The following is a 20066-nucleotide window of genomic DNA, read 5'->3' on the forward strand; positions in this document are numbered from 1 at the left end:
TATTTTTCTTTCCTAAGTTAAACCTCATGAGAGATTTATCCAAATGCTTAACCCTTCTGAGTTTCATCCTTGCTCATAATTTAATTGTATTTTTTTGAAATGTGACAATATGGATTTTTTTAAGTGAATAGTTTTGTAAACTAGAAAGCATTTGCAGGATAGTAATAAAATGTAGTTTTATTCCTTTCTTTTAGTTGTTTTTATAAAGGATGATTTTAAATGTTAGTTCTACTTTTAAAAAAACATTTTCTGTTAACTTCCCAGTAGTTTTACAAGCATTTATCCTTAATGATTTTCTTTGGGATGTATTGAGATTTTAATCTAATCATGAATTTACTTTTTTCTTAGAAACTGTTTCACTCACTGGTTCATCTCCTTTCCGTATTCCTGCAGTTTGTAATAAAGTACAATATGTCCACTGGGTCATCCTTACAATCCTTTTTAATTTTTTAAACAAAGGAAATGAACTAGAGATATTTTTCTTTTGATATTGCCAAGTTGTTTGACTCCTTTATTTTACTTAATTATATTTTTATGTAATTATTATTTTATAGTTGTTCAACAAGTACCATATTTAAGTTTAAGAGTGGCATATGTTTGTTATTTGATGTATTTATTCCTCTCCATGTCCATAGGTTTTCATTTTAGGTCAATCCCTTTGTCACATTTGCCTTGGACATTTCTAATATCTCTTCACTTTCACTATCCACTTTTTCAGATTTTTTTCTACATTATCACCTTCAGGATATTCTTCCTAAAGTATCAATATATATATCCTTCCTCTTCTCAGAAACATTGCCTGTGGGACTGGGGTTGTGGCTTAGTGGTAGAGCACTTGCCTGGCACATGTGAGGCACTGAGTTCAATCCTCAGCTCCACATATAAATAAATAAATAAAGGTATTTTTAAAAAATTGCCTATGCAATAAAATACAAACCCTTAACATGCTCTAACCTACCTCCAGATTCTTATTTCTCCCTTAACCCACATGCTTTATACTCTGGCCAAGTTGACCTCCTCACCCTCCCATTACATTTTCTACCCTTGCCTTCCCTAGGCCTTAATTCCTGGTCTTCCTTATTCATGGTTCCTAACATCTACTGTTGTCTCTGCTCTTTTCTCCAGCTATGGAAATCCTACTTATCTTTCAAGACCCACCTCTCATTAGGTTCTTTGGGGTACATTTGGGAAGCAGCCTATGTAGTAGAGGTACTTTGGATTTTAGGGTCTGTTTTCCTTCATTGTATAACAAACCATCCCAAACCTTGGTGGCTTAAAACAACCATTTTATTTCTTATAATTCTGCAGGTTGGCTAGACTATCCCTCTGATGGTTTCTCTTGGGTAAGGTTTTGTGGCCTGGTAAAACAGCCAGGGCCTAGCCAGGGGCTAGGATGGCTGTACTCTCTCCATGTTGTTTTTCATCTCCTAGAAGGCTATACTAGGTTTCTTAGCATGTAGTCTCAGGGCAGCATTCCAAGAAGGCAAGCCCCAATGCAAAACACTTACCAAGACTGTTTGATCCATGTCTGCTGATGTCCCCTTGGCCAAACAAGTCATATCTGTCAGACTTAGAGTCAATCAAAGAGGAGCTACACATGGCATGGATATCAGAAGAGGTGACTTATTATTGGGTAAAGCAGTCTGCACTCTGGCTCCAATGGTTCACATTCTTTCCATAGGCAAAATGTGCCACCTCCTAGGACCCTTTACTTATTTCATGGCATCATGTTCAAAGTGCATGATCTCATCATTTATTTTAGGCCTAGAAGTGGATGTGTCTACTTGGGTGCAATTCCTCTAAATTCAGGGATCTGGAAACTAAAAGGACAAGTAGTCCACTTCACCACTACCACCACATATCCAGTATACCATAGTGAGTCAGGAACAAATTAACCACACTAGTCACTTCAATTTAAAAAAAAGGAATAATGAGAAGTACACAGCAATCATTGGTCCAGAGCAATTCTGAAATCCAGCTGGGCACACATCAGAGCCACCTACTGTGTGAGCAAGGATTGCTTCATGATTAGAGCTCCACCCTACTTCCTAGAAGTGGTTTCCTAATCCACTTCTTTGTGCCCCTTGACTCTGCTCTATCTTCCCTATTTGGTGAGAAATGACTACTATTTATAACTAAATGGCTATCAGCCTGCTTCTTGTCCAGAAAGCCTGAGATCCAGAAACTCCTTTTTTCCCTCATCTTAAACTTTTTTTTTTTTTTTTTTTTAATACCGAGGATTGAAACAAGGGGCACTTAACCACTGAGACACATCTTTTTTTATATTTTATTTAGAAACAGGGTCTCACTGAGTTGCTTAGGGCCTCACTGAGTTGCTGAGGCTGACTTTGAACTTAACAATCTTACCTCGCCTCCCAGCTGCTCCAGACATGCACCAGGAACCCAGCTTTTCCCTCATCCTAGTAAACTCTGTTACTTTTAACCCAAACATATATAACTTCCTAAAAAATTGTTTTTAGATTCCTGTGAATCTTTTTGGGCATTCTGTGCCCTAAAAGTCACATTCATAATTCTTTTTGAGATAGACTTCTGTACTTTGAACTGAAACTGAGGCTGCTGTCGGATAGTACTCTTAAAATTCATAGATGCTCTTTTGTCTGAGACTTCTGCCAGGCACCACTTTCAGTTTTTCTGCTTTTTACAAAGGGTCTTATGGCCATGCCTTTGATTTTATCTTTTTCCTAATACAGTTTCTTATTTGAGGAGTCTTTTTCTAGAAGTACAGAAATGTAAACGGCTTTATTTTTAGCTTAGCAAGTCTTTGCTCCTTTGGTGTTCTTCTAAATTGTACTTGAAAACTGAACAATTCTGTTAATACCTTTTTTCTCTCCTATATTTTATCCATATTGATACTTTTAGCATTCTGCCTGGAAACCTCCTTATTAAGATCCCTAAGTTTATTAGATATCATATCTACATATACATATAGATAATAAGAGATAGCTTTCCAGTTACTCCATGTATAAAATGATTTTCCCACTTATTTTACTACCATATAGCACAGTATATTCCTTCTCAATCCTCTAATAGCAATTTCCTCAGTGTCTTTTCAGCTCAGACTAAGGTTTGCCATTTTTTCACCCTTCACCTCCAAGACTCAAAGCCATTAACAACTAGTTTAAGTTTTGGTTACAGCAGCACCCCACTTCTAGATATACCATTTTCTGTGTCACATATCTATTGTTACATAGCAAATCACCCTATATTTTAGTGACTGCTAACAGCCATTTTTATTTCTTACTGTTCTATAAATTGACAGGAAGGTTCTTCAACCTGAGGTCATGCAATTCCTATGACTGCCTGAATAAGCCTAAGCTTGTCAGTTACATGAGCACTCATTAGGCTTTGCTTGCATCATGTTTGTTGATCTCCTATTGACCAAGCAAGTACATGGCTAGCCCAGGGTTAATGTGGCAGAGACTGCACAGGAGCATGGACCGAGAGGTATAGTTCACATAGGACCATTTGTAATGGTTAGAATCCAACAGATTCCCAGTTTACATTACTTTGTATCCTTGGGAAGTCATTTCGCTTGTATGTAACAATTTTCTTATCTGCATAAAGGGGCTAATAATATCTATAATAGGGTTGTTATGATCATTTAAGTAATTACTTGTTTGTTTGTTTATTTTGGTACTGGGAATTGAACTCAGAGCCTCATGCATGCTAGGCAAGAGCTCTACCACTGAATCACATCCCCACCCCCTAGTAATTACTTGCTTTTTGTGTGATTATAAGAGTAATATTTTTGTCATTGTACAAAATGTACAAACTGTAGAAAATTACTTAAAAGAAAGCAAACATCTCCTGAAACCCCATCTAATACAATATTATACTAGGAGTTCCTCAGGGCCTTTTCTATCTTATTTACCACTATAGGAGTGTGTGTGTGTGTGTGTGTGTGTGTGTGTGTGTGTGTGTGTGTGTATACGCCTTTATTATCCTGAAAGGTAAAGTCCCTGTTGGAAGAGAACTCATCTTTGTAAATTCCATAACTTTGCATTTAGGATGATAATGCACATTAAATGCTAAGCTTAGTATCTGGCACAGGTACATTCCCACTTAAATTGGTGTTCTGTTGATACAACCAAGGATTCTTAGAAATCTTGAAGTTATGAGAATGAGAAAAGTATACTGAAAGCAAAATATCTAAGAGTGGCTTCTCTCTGAGGCATCCCGGTGACTTGTGGGATAGAGTGTACGGCATTGTAGAGAAAGAAGGTCTCAAGATCTGCTTATGGATCCCAGACTACTCTGGCAAGGTCTGTATTATAAATTTTTCATTAAAAAGGAACACCCCCTCCAAAGAATAATCTATTAAATGTTTTGTTGAAAACTTGAAGCCTGACATTAGTGATAAAAATTAAATTCTTGATACTCAAAAAAAAATTTTGTCTTTATGTTTTAGTCAAAGAAGTTTGGCAGAGATCACAGAACTTATCCATACTGCTCTCCTTGTACATCGTGGGATAGTAAATTTAAACGAATTGCAGTCTTCTGACGGACCACTGAAAGACATGCAGTTCGGAAATAAAATAGCTATTCTGAGTGGAGACTTTCTTCTAGCAAATGCCTGCAATGGACTAGCTCTGCTACAGAACACCAAGGTAATAAATGGAAGGGCTTGCTTATGCCTGGATGCCTTCAGGTGGCTCTTGGTTGGGAGATGGAGCCATAGAGGGTTCTGTGCCCTGATGCCCAGCTCCCCCATGTAGATGCTCAGTAAAATTCTTCTGAAGGTGATGATGTCAGAATGAACACCAGGGAAAACTAGAAAATGCTATAAATCAGTTTTAAAATTAATTTCTATTTTTTTCTGATTGCAGGTAATAAAATTCACTAATTATAGCATAGTGTTAACTATTCAAAATAAAGACTATATAAATAAATATTATCTATAATCCCACTTGCTAGTTAATATTTTCATGTATTTCTTTGTAGTTATCTGTTGCTGTTCATTTATACTTTTATATATATAGGGATCATTTTTGTAATGGACAAGAACATGTTTGTGTTTAAGATTTTTTTATCCTAACTATTTCTTCCCACCTTTTATTATGATGTGGGCATTTTCCCATGCTATTAACATTTTTCATAAATTTGTAATGACTGCATAATATTCATTTATTTAGATATTATATCATTTATTTAACAAATTCTTCAGTGTTCAACATTTAGTCTGCTTCTTATTTTCTTACCATCACAAACCTGAAATAACTATCTTTGCACATCAATTTTTTCATTCCAGATTATTTAAGATAGATTGAAAGGCTTTAAACATTTTTAGTACTCTTAATACATATTGCTACACTGCTTTCTGGAAAGGTTGTAGAGGTATTCCTTATATATCAGGTTTATGGTTGACTACAAGAGAATATTGGCCTATGTGCGGGGGGGGGGAAGGCGGGGTTCTTTATTGTTTCTCTCATGTAAAAACATCCAGGAGTTGGTATGGTGATTCTGCAAAGTCAGGGACCCAGGTTCCTCCTTTTTTTTTTTTTAATATTTTTTAGTTGTCAGCGGACATTTATTTATTTATAAGCAGTGCTGAGAATTGAACCCAGTGCCTCACACATGCTAGGCAAGTGCTCTATCACTGATCCTCAACCCCCAACCTCTCCTTCTCTCTTACTGTTCTGCCCTCCTTATCTTCATGGTCCAAGACAGTTGCCATCATGCCTCACTCCAGTCAATAGGAAGGAAGAAGAAAGGCAAAAATGGATAGATCTCCTGTCCTTGAAGATCACCAGAGTGTACATCCTGGTTTGCTAAGAACAGTCTCAGTGTAGGACAGTTTTCCCCAAGTTCCATCTGATTTGACTTTTGTTCTGAATTTTTCATTTTTGAATAGGGATTTATTACTAATTATTACATTAGAATAAGATACAAAGGGTCTGATAGATTTCCACTTTGTACTTCTAGCCTCTACCTTAATTTTTGTCTAATATAGACTAATTGAACTGTGAGACCCTTACATAATAGAGGTTCTCATTTTAAGGTGTTATTAAATCTAAAAGACAACCAGCAATAACTCATCTTTTTTCCAGTCCTTTCAGACACAGTGTAATTAACACCTCCCCATTGCAGGACAATTGCTGATACAACAAAGTACTCTTAAATACAAATGTCTAGAGTGAAATAACTCCTTTCTGTATTAAGTGATAGGAGAAATTACTTGCCACTGCTACCCTAGTTAGTCATGTGGTGTTATCAACCAATTGTACCATGACCCATGCATGGCCTACAAAAGTCACAAAGCTGCCAGGTACCAGTGTGTAAGCTCAGAGGGAAACATAGGTTTGATGTCTTTAAAATACATGTGGGAAGTCAGGGCTGGTCATTTGTGTGTACAGCAAGTAAAAAGTAGGCTGAGCATGTTTGCATGTATAGTGAAAATCTATTAACTTTTTTTTTTTTTTTTGACACTCTTTTTTTACAATAAATCCTTTTGGCAGAAGTAAACTCAAAACACTAAAAATATATTTTTCATTTTTTCAAAAGTACTGCATTTTTTTGTTTTGAGAAATTTGATAAGGAAGGTGTAACTTGCGCAAAATGTTGGTTGACATTTACTATCCACTGTAGAAGCCATAGTGATATCACTGACCACGTGAAAACAAGAATTAGATTTACTGAAGAAGTACCAGAATCTTTGGAAGCTGGTAGTTAATTTAAGGTGACTGCCTAAAGATGATGATTTAACACATGCAGCTGCAGAAGGTATGTATACATACCAATCTATGAGATATAACTTGTGTAAATAAATAACTACTCTTCTAAGTTAACGTCACTCATTTTCAACTATGTTTTATGTGCACATAGGGAAAGGGAAGCATTGTCAAAACTTAGTAAACAGTTCAATAATTTCAGTTTTAGTTCATTATTATTAGGCGCTTCTGATAATTAAATCATTTTTTAAGTTAATTCTAAAAATGATTTGGATTTGTTTTCTTTTCATCCATTCATGGAATCAAAGTAAAGCTTTTAGGAGTATAAACTGTCAAAGATAAAGCCTTCATGAGTGAGACTTCAGTTTAAAAGTTCAGTGTTGATAAAATTATGAGTTTATGATAACAGTGCAAGTACAAATTTTGGTGAAGCACAGCATTTGTGGTAAAAATCCATGTTTTTACTACATTGAGAAATCTATGGAGTAGCTGGAATTGGTTATGGCACACATATAATTCATAGTACATCCAAACATGCATCAGTATCCCTCTAACTGAAATAAAATCTATTGCTAAATCAAAATTTATAAATAGCTCTATCGTCAGAGTTTCTGAACTACAGGATTTGGGGGATATAGCTGATGTGGAGTATAAAAATATACCTCAACACAGCAATGTGTACCTTCCCCATGCGTCAGCAATTAGATTTTAGAAATTTTTGTAAATTGATCTGTACCCAACAATGATTTGAACGTTGTTCTAAATGAGTCATCAAATGTGTGGTAATATTGTGTTCAAACTCAACTGGCACTCTAAAGTATTCAACAAATGGAACAGCAAATGAGGCTTTTAGGGAAAAAATTTCCACTGAAGTTTTTCCCCACACAATCTAGGAAGGAGCTAAACAAAACAGTGGCAACTCAAATAATATAAAAGATTAAAAATTTCACTTCTGTAGTTGTGATTTGAAGTGTCTCACCTTGTAGGAAGAATCTTTTGGTGGTGCTCCTATGTTGAATAAATTGTACATGTACATGAATGGAATGAAATTGTGAAAGAGAGTTGCAGCTTCTAAATTTGGCAAAACATTCAAAAATAATTTATTTAACAAATTTTGTCTTATAAAAATATTTATAGCCAGGTTCAGTGGCATGAACCTGTAGTCCCAGCTACTTGGGAAAATAAGGCAGATGGATTACTTGAGTTCAGCAATTCCAGACCAGACTGGACAATGTAGTAAGACACTGACCTTAAAAAAATAAAAATAAAAATAAATTGTCAAAGAAAAGATACACTGATAGAGGCAAAAGGACTGTGCCTGTGAAAATATTTGGGCTGAAATATTTACACTGTTCAATATTTTACAAATTGAAATTATACCCCCTAGCAAATTTGCACTGAGCTTAGCAGGTAACTCTGAACCTATAGAAAGAGCATTTTCTCAACTTAAAATATTATAGTATACCAAGAAGAATCAGTTGAAGATATCAGTAATTTCAAATTAATTAACCATAAAAATGCAACTGTGGGGAATGTTACTGGCAGTTTTATTTTTAAATATAAGACTTTAAAAATTTTTTTAGGAAAATGTTAGTGATGCAATATTAGAGACAGATTTGGCTAAGAAATGGACTAAAGTATATGATTATACACCAAGAATAACTATTCCACTTCTATTGTTATTTTTTAGTATCCTGTTAATCAATATTGTAAAGAAGTTTTTGCCAGGTGACATGGCTCATGCCTGTAATCTCAGCAGCTCAGGCAGCTGAGGCAAAAGGATTATGAATTCAAAGCCAGCCTCAGCAATTTAGCAAGACACTAAGCAAATCAGCAAGACCCTGTTTCTAAATAAAGTATAAAAAAAGGGTTGGGGACACGACCCAGTGGTTAAGTGCTTCTAGGTTCAATCCCTGGTACCAAAAAAAAAAAAAAAAAAGAAGAAGAAGAAGAAGAAGAAGAGGAGGAGGAAGAGGAAGGAAAAAAGGCCGGAGAAATTGAAGTTGTTGAAGAAGTTTTGCTTATTCATTTATTTTGTCCTACTGGGAATTGAACCCAGGGCCTGGCCCATGCTAGGGGAAGTATTCTACTACTGAACATCATCCCCATCTCTATTTTAATTTTGAAACAGGATCTCAGTTAGTTGCCAAGGCCAGAGTAGAACTTGTGATTTCCTGCCCTTAATCTTCTGAGTAGCTTGGATCACAGGCTTGTGTCCCTGTGCCCAGCAGTTTTTCCTATCTTAATATATATGAATTTTTTTTTGAAATTTTATTCTTAAAAATAGTTTTTAAATAGAGTTAGTTGAGTTTACCAAAATAACAAACTTGATTATTAATAAATACATCTTTTTTAAAGTATAAAATTTTAGTTATGTTGGCACTTTTAAATTATAGTATCCACACTTACAGGACATTTCTCAGAACCACAAGATCCTTCTGCTTTCATTTCATTGACCATAATTTAGTGATATGGCCATGTGCCCAGCTAAAAATCTGGAAGACACAAAATAGACACTGGAAGACAAGTAGCTTTCTTCCCTACATTTCCATCATATTTGTACATTTTGGGCTAGCACATATTTTTGAGATATACCTATCAATTTGAAGGAATAAAATAATACCTTTAATACTTAGTTTATATTCATGTGGAAAAAAAACTAAAGTATTTGCCATATGAAGCAGAATAGATTATCTCAAACAGAGAATCTCAAATCTCCCTCTGGTTGGGCATTCTATTTTATTTACCCTAAATTCTTCTCTATTTGTATAGTGTACTTCAATGGTTCTAACTTAATTCTCTTCCAACACAGAATTCACCTGTTAAGGGAAGGGGGAGTGCTTTATTGTCCTAGGAGTCACTGACTGTGTAAGGCATCTTTCCTCTCTATAATACTTTTTGCGGTCTATGGGGAAATGTGGAACTTGCCTGAAGAAGGAAGAAGCCTTTGAAAGTGTGGGTCTGTTAGAATTTCCTGGTGCCTTGAGCTGCATGTGAGCAGCTCTAGACACATAAACTAGTCACCTTGGATTAGACCCACATTCCTGAGGGGAAGGGTTGTTCTGGACCTGTTGTTCAATGGTCCATGTTTTAGGAGTTTAGCCTCAACATGGTCCCAGCTCAGGAAAGAAACTAAGGCTCATTGTCTTCAGCCAAACTTCTTCTATTTGTTTTCTCTCACGTTAGCTTAAACTTATTTTGAGCTATTCTGATGGAGTCTTATATAAATATGTTTAAGATGTGGTTTTTTGTACAGATAAAGTCATCATACAAATAGGCACTTGTTTGAACCACTTCTTTTTATGGGAATAATATTTAATGTGTTCCTTTTTCTTAACTACCTTGTGTTAGTCATACATTCTCTCTTTCTCTGTGGTTCAAGTTCAGTGAAAATGGAGGCTTTACTCCCATCAAAATCAAATCAAACTCACAGTCTGTGAAATCCACTCTTGGTGTTTTGCATTCAGAAGCATCACTACAAATGTTCCAGAGTCTAAGACCTCCACCATCTGCTCCATTAGGCACTGGATTTCAGTAGCACTACTTGATTTGCAAAGGAGGGGAGGGGGAACTTAGCATATCCAACAACAATTCAGCTTGAAGCTTCTCCTTGAAGTAAGAATGATCAGGCACCTTCCCCTTCAGTGAGCACTATACCTTCATGGTCTCTGCGGGTTTGCGTCTTTAGATTTGCATTTAATCTACATTCTTTTGGTGAGGAATTTTTTTTCCCTTGTTAGGCTATGATGTGTTCCCCTCCCCCCACTACCATATTGATAGTTGTGTGTTGAATTGAAGCCTTTATTCTGTACATTCCTCCTGCTCATCCAAAATATAGATCTTTTGCACCTTCTTTAAAGGGTCATCAAAACTCTACAAGGTCAATTTTAAAAGGTGCTTCACCAACACACTTTTGGTGAAAGACTCTGAGTGCCATGTGCAGGGTCCATGATTGATTTTCTGCAAGTCAAGGCTTTAGTAGCCTTCTTTTGATAATAAGAGATGGCATCCAAATCATGTGAAGAGTATTATAAACAGAGGCAACTGTAAGAGGTAACTAAATGGCTAGAAAAGCAGGAATTCTGTTTTATAAAGTCAGTCTCCCATTTTCAGAACCAGTTTCTTTAATTTACTTGGCAGTATTTTCATAAGAATGGTTTTTTAAGGAAGGTTAAGTAATAGCTCAGAAGAGGACTTATGTTATTAAACAAGTCTCCCATAAGCTTAATTTGATTAAGTATAATACTACCTTAGAATTATTTTTATGGTTTTATTTTTGGTTTGGTTTTGAAGGAGGAGGTGGCAATAAATATTTCTTTGGGCAGTAATAAGTTTTCTTATCTCTACATATGGTTAATGTCTTGTATAGTTAAATTCTATATAGAGATATTTGAGTTTTCTTTTATAAGAAAGAAAATTTCTGTAAAGCAACATAAATAGACATCACAGCAGTGAGGGATCAGACAGAACCTAAGACAGAATTTCTGTTTATAATGTAACTATTTTTTCAGCCTGCTTTTTCTTTGAGAGTATATATTTAACTTGGTAATTAAAGTTGGCATATTTGCAGCAACTTAATATTTTATGACTTATTCACTCCACCAATTTCCCATTTTCTTGTGCTAGTGAATTCTTGTCTGAATTTCTGTGTTATATGTTTATCACCATACTTCTCCAGGGGCAAACCATTAGATGAAGAATTCTGTAGTCAAATGAAATTCAGATCTGTTTTATAATTGCCAAGGGTAAAATTAGCAAAGTCAATTATTCTCCCTTTGGCTTTTCCCTAAAGATATTAAGGGTCTTCAAGGTAATTGCCTTAGGTAACACTTAGATTTTTAAATATCTCCAAGTATAGAAATTGGAATATTAATCCTCTGGTAATTGTCTTCTTACTATTATAGCTAGAGTCACATAAGTGCAAATTAACAAGATTTTGAGTTCAAGAATGAGTTTAAAAATTAATGCTTAGATTTTTATTCAATTATGGAACATAAGGGCAACTTTTTATTTTGGCACTTCACTGTGTAAAACCCTGGACTAAGAAATTTAAGGATGTCTCTTTTGTTTTGTTTTGATTTATTGGTACTGGGGATTTAACCCAGTGGTGCTTGACCACTGAGGCATGTTCTCAGTCCTTTTTAAATTATTATTATTTTGAGACAGGTATTGCAAAGTTGCATAGGACCTCACTAAGTTGCTGGGACTGGCTTTAAACTTGTGATTCTCCTGCCTCAGCCTCCTGAGTCTTTGGGATTACAGGCATGCACCACTTTGCCCTGCTCAGAATGTTATAATTTAGAAATCTAGCCTGACATTACAAGTTTTCTCTCATCCCCATATTTATTTAGACTGCATTGGTATTTTAGAATTAAGCCACAGTGCAAATAAGACTATGGGTTACTATTTGTCATCTTCTTTTTGTTTTTATTTTGTTTTGTCTTTTATTTTACATGTATAGTGATAAACCTAGTATTTAAAGAATTGAACTCACCATGTTATTAGTATTTTTAATTTTTGTAGTCACTTTCATTTAATGGACCTATGGCTATACATCACATGGGAGACTTAATCAGCCTGGGTCTTATCTAAATCCCCAAGAGCATTGTCCTGATGTCACTCCTGGGGGCTATTTGATTAAGCATTAGTGATTTTTATTTCTAAATAAATAGGGGCACAGATGTATTCCTTACATAGCTGATGTATTTCCTTATGCTTTGTTTTCCTAAAGGCATAAATATGTTGTTTACAAGGAAGAATTTTGTTTGTGTAAATATGCTCAATTTATGCATATAAATCTCCTTTTATACTGTCTATATATCTTAATAAAGAGGCTGCTATTGTTTGATGTTTGTCTTATCTGTTATATTAATTTTACTTTTTAATTCATGTTGAAAGTGAAATCCTTAAAGCATGCTACATCATATAATTTTAAATTTTTCCCTATCACATTTATTTAAAATAGGCATTATTATGACAATGTGTTTGTAGTTTTGCCAGCATATTTTACTTGCAGAAATTATCAGTCCTTTTTATTTTGTATTTTTTTATTTTTCATTTTGAAACAGGTCTCACTAAGTTGCTTTAAGCCTCACTAGGTTGCCGAGACTGGTCTCAAACTTGCTCCTGTCTTAGCCTCCTGAGTCACTGGGATTACCAGCATCTGGGATTACCAGCATTTGCCACCATACCTGGCTTCAAATTAATATGTTTTAGTCACTTTAGTTCAACACCCAAGATTCATGCTCTTTACTACATATAACCCACTGAAGTGTAGATTTTCAAGACTAGAGTAAATGGGTGCAGAAGGTGAGGTGTCATGTACTATAACAATAAAAGAGCCTATTTCCTTATCTATTAAATAGAAAATTCAAAATGCCATCATAAAATTACTGTGGTCACATATTAAACAGACTATATTCACTTTGAGTCTGCTAGATCTTTAGAGTAAAAATGATAAATTATTTTTTGTTAAATAAATTATTAATGTGTACAAAATATGCCAGAAATAAGAAGACAAATATGTCTTTTAAAATTTATTATCTCATTAAAATCTTGAATTTTGCCCATTCTGATGCTACAAAACAATGGAATGTAATCTCTGTCTGGCATAGGAACATCAAATGCCATCCCAAAAAATGGACACTTTTCTGAGTGTCTGTCAATCTGGAAACCTGACGATAAAGAAGAGCAAGATAAGCTTGCATATTTCTTTCACATGTCTGGCATTCAAAAACACCTTTTTAAAAAAAATCTGTATGCTATAGAAATACATCTTCTTAAATGGATAGAGTTGAACACCACACCGTGGTTGGCCAGACTGCTTACAGCAATCTTATAATACATTTAATGACTTCAATTTCTGCAGATCCCATTCTCTACTTTCCAGAAGTAAATTTAATTAAATAGACTTTTCCCCTCCATTTTCACTAGGGTAAATCACTATTTCTCTAAAGCCAGGGGGAGGGAAAAAACTATTTTCAAAGTCAAGCTCTCGTTACTCTTCTTTTGCCCTTCTAATGATCTTACCTAGGGAACTTCCTGAGTTGGGAATTTACAAAAGTTTTGGGTGATGAAAAGTGGATTTCTTCCTCTGCATCCTCAGCTACCTGGCCCAGCATCACTCTTCCTTTCTTTCTTTCTTTTTTTTTTTTTTTTTTTTTTTTGGTGGTGGTGGTGGTGGTGGCAGGGATCCAGGGATTGAACTCAGGGGCACTTGAACACTGAGCCACATCCCCAGCCCCCTATTTTGTATTTTATTTAGATACAGGGTCTCACTGAGTTGCTTAATGCCTCGCTTTTGCTGAGGCTGCTTTGAACTCCCAATCCTCCTGCCTCAGCCTCCCAAGGTGCTGGGATTACAGGCTTGCCACCTCACCCAGCTGGCCCAGCATCTCTTATCTCTACCCATCCTTTCTTCACATGATGTAAATCTTTTTCTCTTACTGTTCACAACTCAGTTCTAATTTCACCTTAGCCAGTCTCCAAAGTGCATACAAATCCTTTTCATCCCTTTTCCTCCAATTTTTCATTCTTTTCTTACCTGTTATTTCAGAAAAATTATGAACCACCTTTTTGCTTTCTTCTTGCTCATTTGAAAGAGAAAAAGGAAGCTAAGAACCTGTACTTGAAGTTGAAAAATAGCAGGGCAAAACCTAGTATACTCTTGTGTGAAGAAAACGGAATTTTATGTAGTTAGAAATGAAATTGGAATAGGAAAGAACCAGTGTCTCTATACTCATCCTCTTAAAACCAAATTTTCTATTAACTGTCAGTATTTAAAGATAATTTAGAAAATATTCTCTATTTCATTTTTCCTCTTATATTGGTTGATTGCAGGTATTTTAAGTGTGTGTTTTTCTGCTAATCTATTTTTAAGTATGTGGAATTTCTGGCATTATGAACTGATCAAGCTTTTGTGGCTGCTTTTATGTAACCTTGCTTTGTTGGGAAAATGTGGTATACGCTCCAAACCATTGACTTATAGATGAAATTCCAAAATGCAGTACATTTGTAATCTTGTACTTGCTGTATTAGATTAATACTGAATACTGACACTACAAAAGAAATGAGTATTCAAAAGAATCCATGTGACCACTTTTTATTAATAGCCTCTTATAGCTCAGTTGTGTCAATATAATTTGGTCTGAGCATTTTCATCATTTTCTTAAATCTTTAAATACTTAGGAAAAAATTCACTCTAAGCCAAAGTTGGCTTATAAAGCCTAAGCCCAGGAGCAAATTTTATTTATTTAGCAATGGTGATTGGGAGAGCCCTTTTCTGGCAGCTAATGACCTACTGGAGGACTCGTGTGCCCAAGGCAAGGCTGAAGGCCATTAGCCCAACAGGTCATTAACTGACAAATGCCTGACCCTGAGGTCATTTCTGATATTGTAAACTGTGAAAACATTAAAGTAGGGTTGTTGGAAAGTATGGCTGTGCCAAGCAAATTTCTTTTTAAGCATTTTGGAAAATGCATTAAATTATTTGTTGTTATTCATATGGTTTAATTGTCTTTGTTATGGGGCCATTTTCACTATGTGTGGTAGATCAGCTAGAAATTGGGAAAACACCAAATATCATATGCCCAGTCTTTTGTTATTAAAGAACAGTTACCCTGTTTAGAATATCAGCTTAACTGTTTCATTACTAATAGCAGTTTCAGCTACACTCTTGCAGATCACTTGTACTTTCATAATGGGTTGAGTTACATAGCACTTACCTGTTTTATACTCCTAGAAAAGACTTAAAATACTACAAAGAACAGTGGAATGAACACTGAAGGGTTCTAGCCTTGGCTTTTTTCTTCTCCCTCCCCCCGCCCCTTTTTTTTCCAGTTAGCCATTAACGTGTGAACCACTTATTTTACCTCTCAATATTTCAGGTTCAGGTCATTCATCTTTTTCTCCAAACTATCTAATGTCTTAATACACCAGTTTTTATCATTGAAATAAAAAACGTCAATAGAAAATCTTCCTTAAAATTGCTACCAAATATTTTAAAAATAATAACATATCTTCAAGTGCTTAGTACATGATAGAAAATGTTTTAAGTGCTTTATGTGTGTTAACCGGTTTATAGTGTCTTCTGAGGCACAGGGAAAAGGTCAGTAATTTCCCTGAGGTAACGCTGCTAATAAACAGGAGAGCTGCTGCCTAAACACTGGCCATCTGACTCTAGAATGCTTATGCTTAAGTAAATAGAAAACGAACAAACCAACAAAGAATCATGATATTTTACAACTCTGAGCCTTGTAAGAAAGAGTCTTAACTTGTAACGTAAAACTAGATCCTGGCATGAACATGGCATGATATGCAAAGAAAAATAAAGTAATCAAGAAAAATTGTTAATAAAATCAAGAATGTAATAAAGAATTCAAAATCTTTTAGACATGTCAGAGATAAGATTCACGTGCATATTTCAACAGTCTAAAGCAACAACTCTATTTAGAATCTCCATTCCAAATTCCAATCTCATGGTAGATTTGTGTTGAGAAACATATGACTTCATTTGTGTAAGTATTTAAAAGCCATAAGATAATATACAAATGTAAATTTCTGAGAATGATCCAGCAAAGTGATAATTATTCAAATTTATTTTTGAAATAGTTATGGTTTATACAACATTCACACATTGGAATGCTACTGCTATCTCAACAAATTTGTGTGTGTGTGTTGTGCTAAGCAGTCAAGATACCAGTTTAAAAGCTGGGAGGTAGCTGGACGTGGTGGCTCATGCCTATTTTCCCAACAACTCAGGAGCCTGAAGCAGAAAGATCACAAGTTGAGGGTCAGCCTTAGCAACTTAGTGAGACCCTGTCTCAAAATTTTTAAAAAGGGAGGAGAGAGGCTCGAGATGTAACTCAGTGGTGAAGTACCCCTCAGTTCAATCCCTAGCACCCCCCAAAAAAAATCCAATTGTATATTTGCACAGTTTGAAAATTTTTTGACCCAAAGATATCCCTTATTTGATTCAAGGTACAATGTAACCAGTCTCAAATTTCTATTACTTCATATTTTTTTAAGGAGGAGGGGAAAAAGATTACATAACTTTCTAGAACAGAGTATCAGAAGAACCAGTTATTTTTCAAATTCCATTAAATCGTGGATTTTCAAGAGCTTCAAAAGGTATTTGGGGGAAATACAATTAAAGTTTCAGACAAGATGCATAGATTTTAGTTCACATGAGTCAAACTTTGATTTTGTTCTTGCCTTTAGAGTACAAACCTTGGGATGTCTCTGAATTACAAACATCTGCCTTTTAGTGTGGTCCAATTTGAACAGGAACTGATTGAACTGAAAAGTGAACTGTTATCCAAAAGGCATGGCAACCCTGGAACTTCCAAAATACACTCATGAGTCTGAGGAAATTACTGCAATTTCTAACCCTTCGGTCAAATGTTGTCTAAGCTGATTTATTTTCGAATCTACCAGGATCAAAACTAAGTGTAAACAACATTAGTGATTTAAACCCATAAGATTAAAATGTACCATAACAGAATATGTCCCAGAGTGCCCAAAAATTAGTTCATCTTTAACTGCCTTTCTGTTTACCTTCAGTTGATTGTCATGTTTTTGGTAGAAAGTGATAAAAGAAAGTAATATCTTTTAAAATATATTTTAGAATAATAATGTTTTAAAATTGTCAGAAATTTGGGTGACCTCACATGCAACTTAGATAACTAATCAAGGCCTAAGGTATATATGACATGTATCATTATGATATAGTAGGATAATCGTTCAAACTGCACATCACTTTCTATTCACTGGTGAGTGTGTGATCAACTTAGTGAATCACTATTAACACTTTTTGAAAATAGAACACAATAGCAAGTAGAGGCATAATGAAATTTTGTTTTATGAAATTTTAAACACACATGTGTATATACATGTATATATGTGGTGTGTCATGAGAAAAAATGTAATTTTTTTTTTTTTTTAGTTATAGATGGACACAATATCTTTATTTATTTATTTATTTTATGTGGTGCTAAGGATCGAACCCAGTGCCTCACATGTGCTAGGCAGGCGCTCTACCATTGAGCTACAACTCCAGCCCTGGGAAAGTGTACTTACTATGGGTTGTGATTTTAAAATTTCAAAAACCTCTTATAAGACAGGTTCTAGCCAGCAACAGGCTTCCAGTTGACATCACTGAGAGGACCCCAGATGAAGAAGCTGTGAAAGCTAAGTGGAAATTTTTAGCCACAATGAAAAAACAATGATCACTGATATGTCCTAAATAATATATTCAAAGCTCAGTAACGGTGCTACTAAGTAACCAAAGTATTGAGAGTATGATGTTCTGAATACAGATTTTGTATTCAGAAATTCCCTTATAAGGTAGAAAACAAAGCAGCTAACTATAATATGATAATATTGGAATTACTTTGTTTCATGACTACTACATTCAATTCTCAGCATCTAGTTATAGTTATGAATAAAAAGTGTATATACTTACATATTTAGATATTTTTGATCATGGAGATTATTGTTGATAAAATCCAAATTCTACTTACCTACATAAGCAAATTGAGGTCCAATTGGCTAGCCTGAGGTCCTACAGCTCACTTGTATATTAACCTCCCAATGATCAAAGACAGATTAATGGCCTTTGTCTTTACAAGGTCATCTATCTGGACAATGAATGTGTCCTTTTAAAAAGAACAACTAGTATAATAAGAATATACTACAAAAGATGTAAAATACAATAAACTTGCTTATTAGATCTTCTTTAGATGTGGTCCCATAGTAGTATTTTAACCCCAAATATATTTTCATATATTAATTTTAAAAATTATGATTTAGTAAGTTTACTCCATGTGTGTATAATGTATCAAAATATACTCTATTGTCATGTATATCTAAAAAGGACAAATTTTAAATTTTTTTTAAAATTATGATTTAGACCTCTTTTTGGTTAATGCCTTAAGGTACAATCCTGACTTGATGATACTAGTTTCATTAGTATAGTGCCAGGCATATCATAGGCTATCAGCAACTGTTTATGGAATATGTACTGACCAATATAAAATTAAAACTCAATATTTCATATAAAATTAAAGCTTAATACTTCATATTAAATCATTTTCCTGAACTTGTGGGCATGTTTCTTTCCAGTTGTATTGGCGGCAGTTTTATACTTTTGTTTAGTTCACTGAAATTTCCCAAAACCTTTTTGACAAATGTTACCAGTAGTTTATAAACCAAAGTATCAGCTGTTCTAAATTAAAAATTAAGATTATCAATTTGCTTAGTTTTTGCTGCACCTGTCCTATTGGTAGTGCCATTTCTATCTCTGCTGTCCCCCCTTAGCCAGAAAGAACTTCCAGCTCAGTAGAACAGATTGTCATCCCTCCCACAAATAAGCAAGGCCTTACACATTTGGCAGCATTAAAAAGGCTCCCTTCAAACAGCCGAGTGAGAAGCTTCCTCCAGAACTCCTCTGAGTTAGTGGTGTGTTTATTGCAACAAACCTTTCATCCTTGCCTTCATTAAGCCTTGTCAGATAGGTAGGAGTGGAGAGCCATTCTTTCATAGACTTCAGCAATGGCTTCATCAAAGCCACTCATTTATATTAATCAGCCTGCAGAGTAGGGCTCATCTGGGCTGTTTGTGTCCAGGTGGTGACTGAGTAGATTTCCCCCTTATTTGGCCATTGCTGCTGCTCCCCGTGTTCTTCCGAGGTCGTTTCTCCACTGAGGCTGCCAGGCTGGAAGCGCTGGCTGAGCACTGGGGACCAAATCCACCTGGAACAGGATGGTTTGCTTAAACCCAGTTTGTAGCTGATAAAGTACCTTAAAAATGTCAGATGCTATTATTGATCTCCATAGGAGAGCACTACACCTTACCTGTTCCCTCTCTGCCTTACCTTGGCTATGCCAGCCTCTCCATCTTCATGTGCATTTCTCAGATACCATGTGCTCCATTTGTGCAAGAAGGAACTAAAGAATGACACTCACTGCTCTGATTACCTTTAGCAATCTATTTAGCATCCACTACCTATAAAAGGATTTTTCTGTAAGATGTTTTCTCAGTAATATAGTTTCTATGACTTAAAAAGAAATCTTGACAGTATTTCTTCAAATGCCAAAGCTCTTTGAAAAGGACATTTACACTAAATTCATCCCTCCCAAGATGTATATGAAAATTTATTCTTTCCCAAGAGTGTTTTTACTTTTGCTACTGCTTCATACGTTGCTATCTGTTCCTGGAGTAGAGGCAGGAGTGTGATAAATTTGTGTATAATTAATGCCATCAGCACTGCAGATGCACGTTACACGACTGTTAACTTTGCCAGCAGCTGTTAAGAGTAGTAAAGGCTGAGGGGCTCCGTGTTCATTTGCCTCCTAGAGTGATGGATCACACATTGTTTTG

The 20066-nt window shown here is 35.2% G+C and overlaps 1 protein-coding gene across 4 annotated transcripts in view; it reads left to right on the forward strand.

The window, feature by feature from the left end:
* The window catches only part of PDSS2 (decaprenyl diphosphate synthase subunit 2), a 297007-nt gene that overhangs the window by 194552 nt on the left and 82389 nt on the right, over window positions 1-20066 (forward strand). For all 4 annotated transcript variants that reach the window (XM_079149045.1, XM_079149044.1, XM_079149047.1 and 1 more), the window contains one exon: window positions 4430-4628. In XM_079149045.1, coding sequence (XP_079005171.1) covers window positions 4430-4628 — 199 coding nt within the window. The remainder of the gene's footprint in view (window positions 1-4429; window positions 4629-20066) is intronic.

Source organism: Sciurus vulgaris (assembly GCF_902686455.1).
Source record: "Sciurus vulgaris genome assembly, chromosome: 7".
Classification (NCBI taxonomy): Eukaryota; Metazoa; Chordata; class Mammalia; order Rodentia; family Sciuridae; genus Sciurus; species Sciurus vulgaris.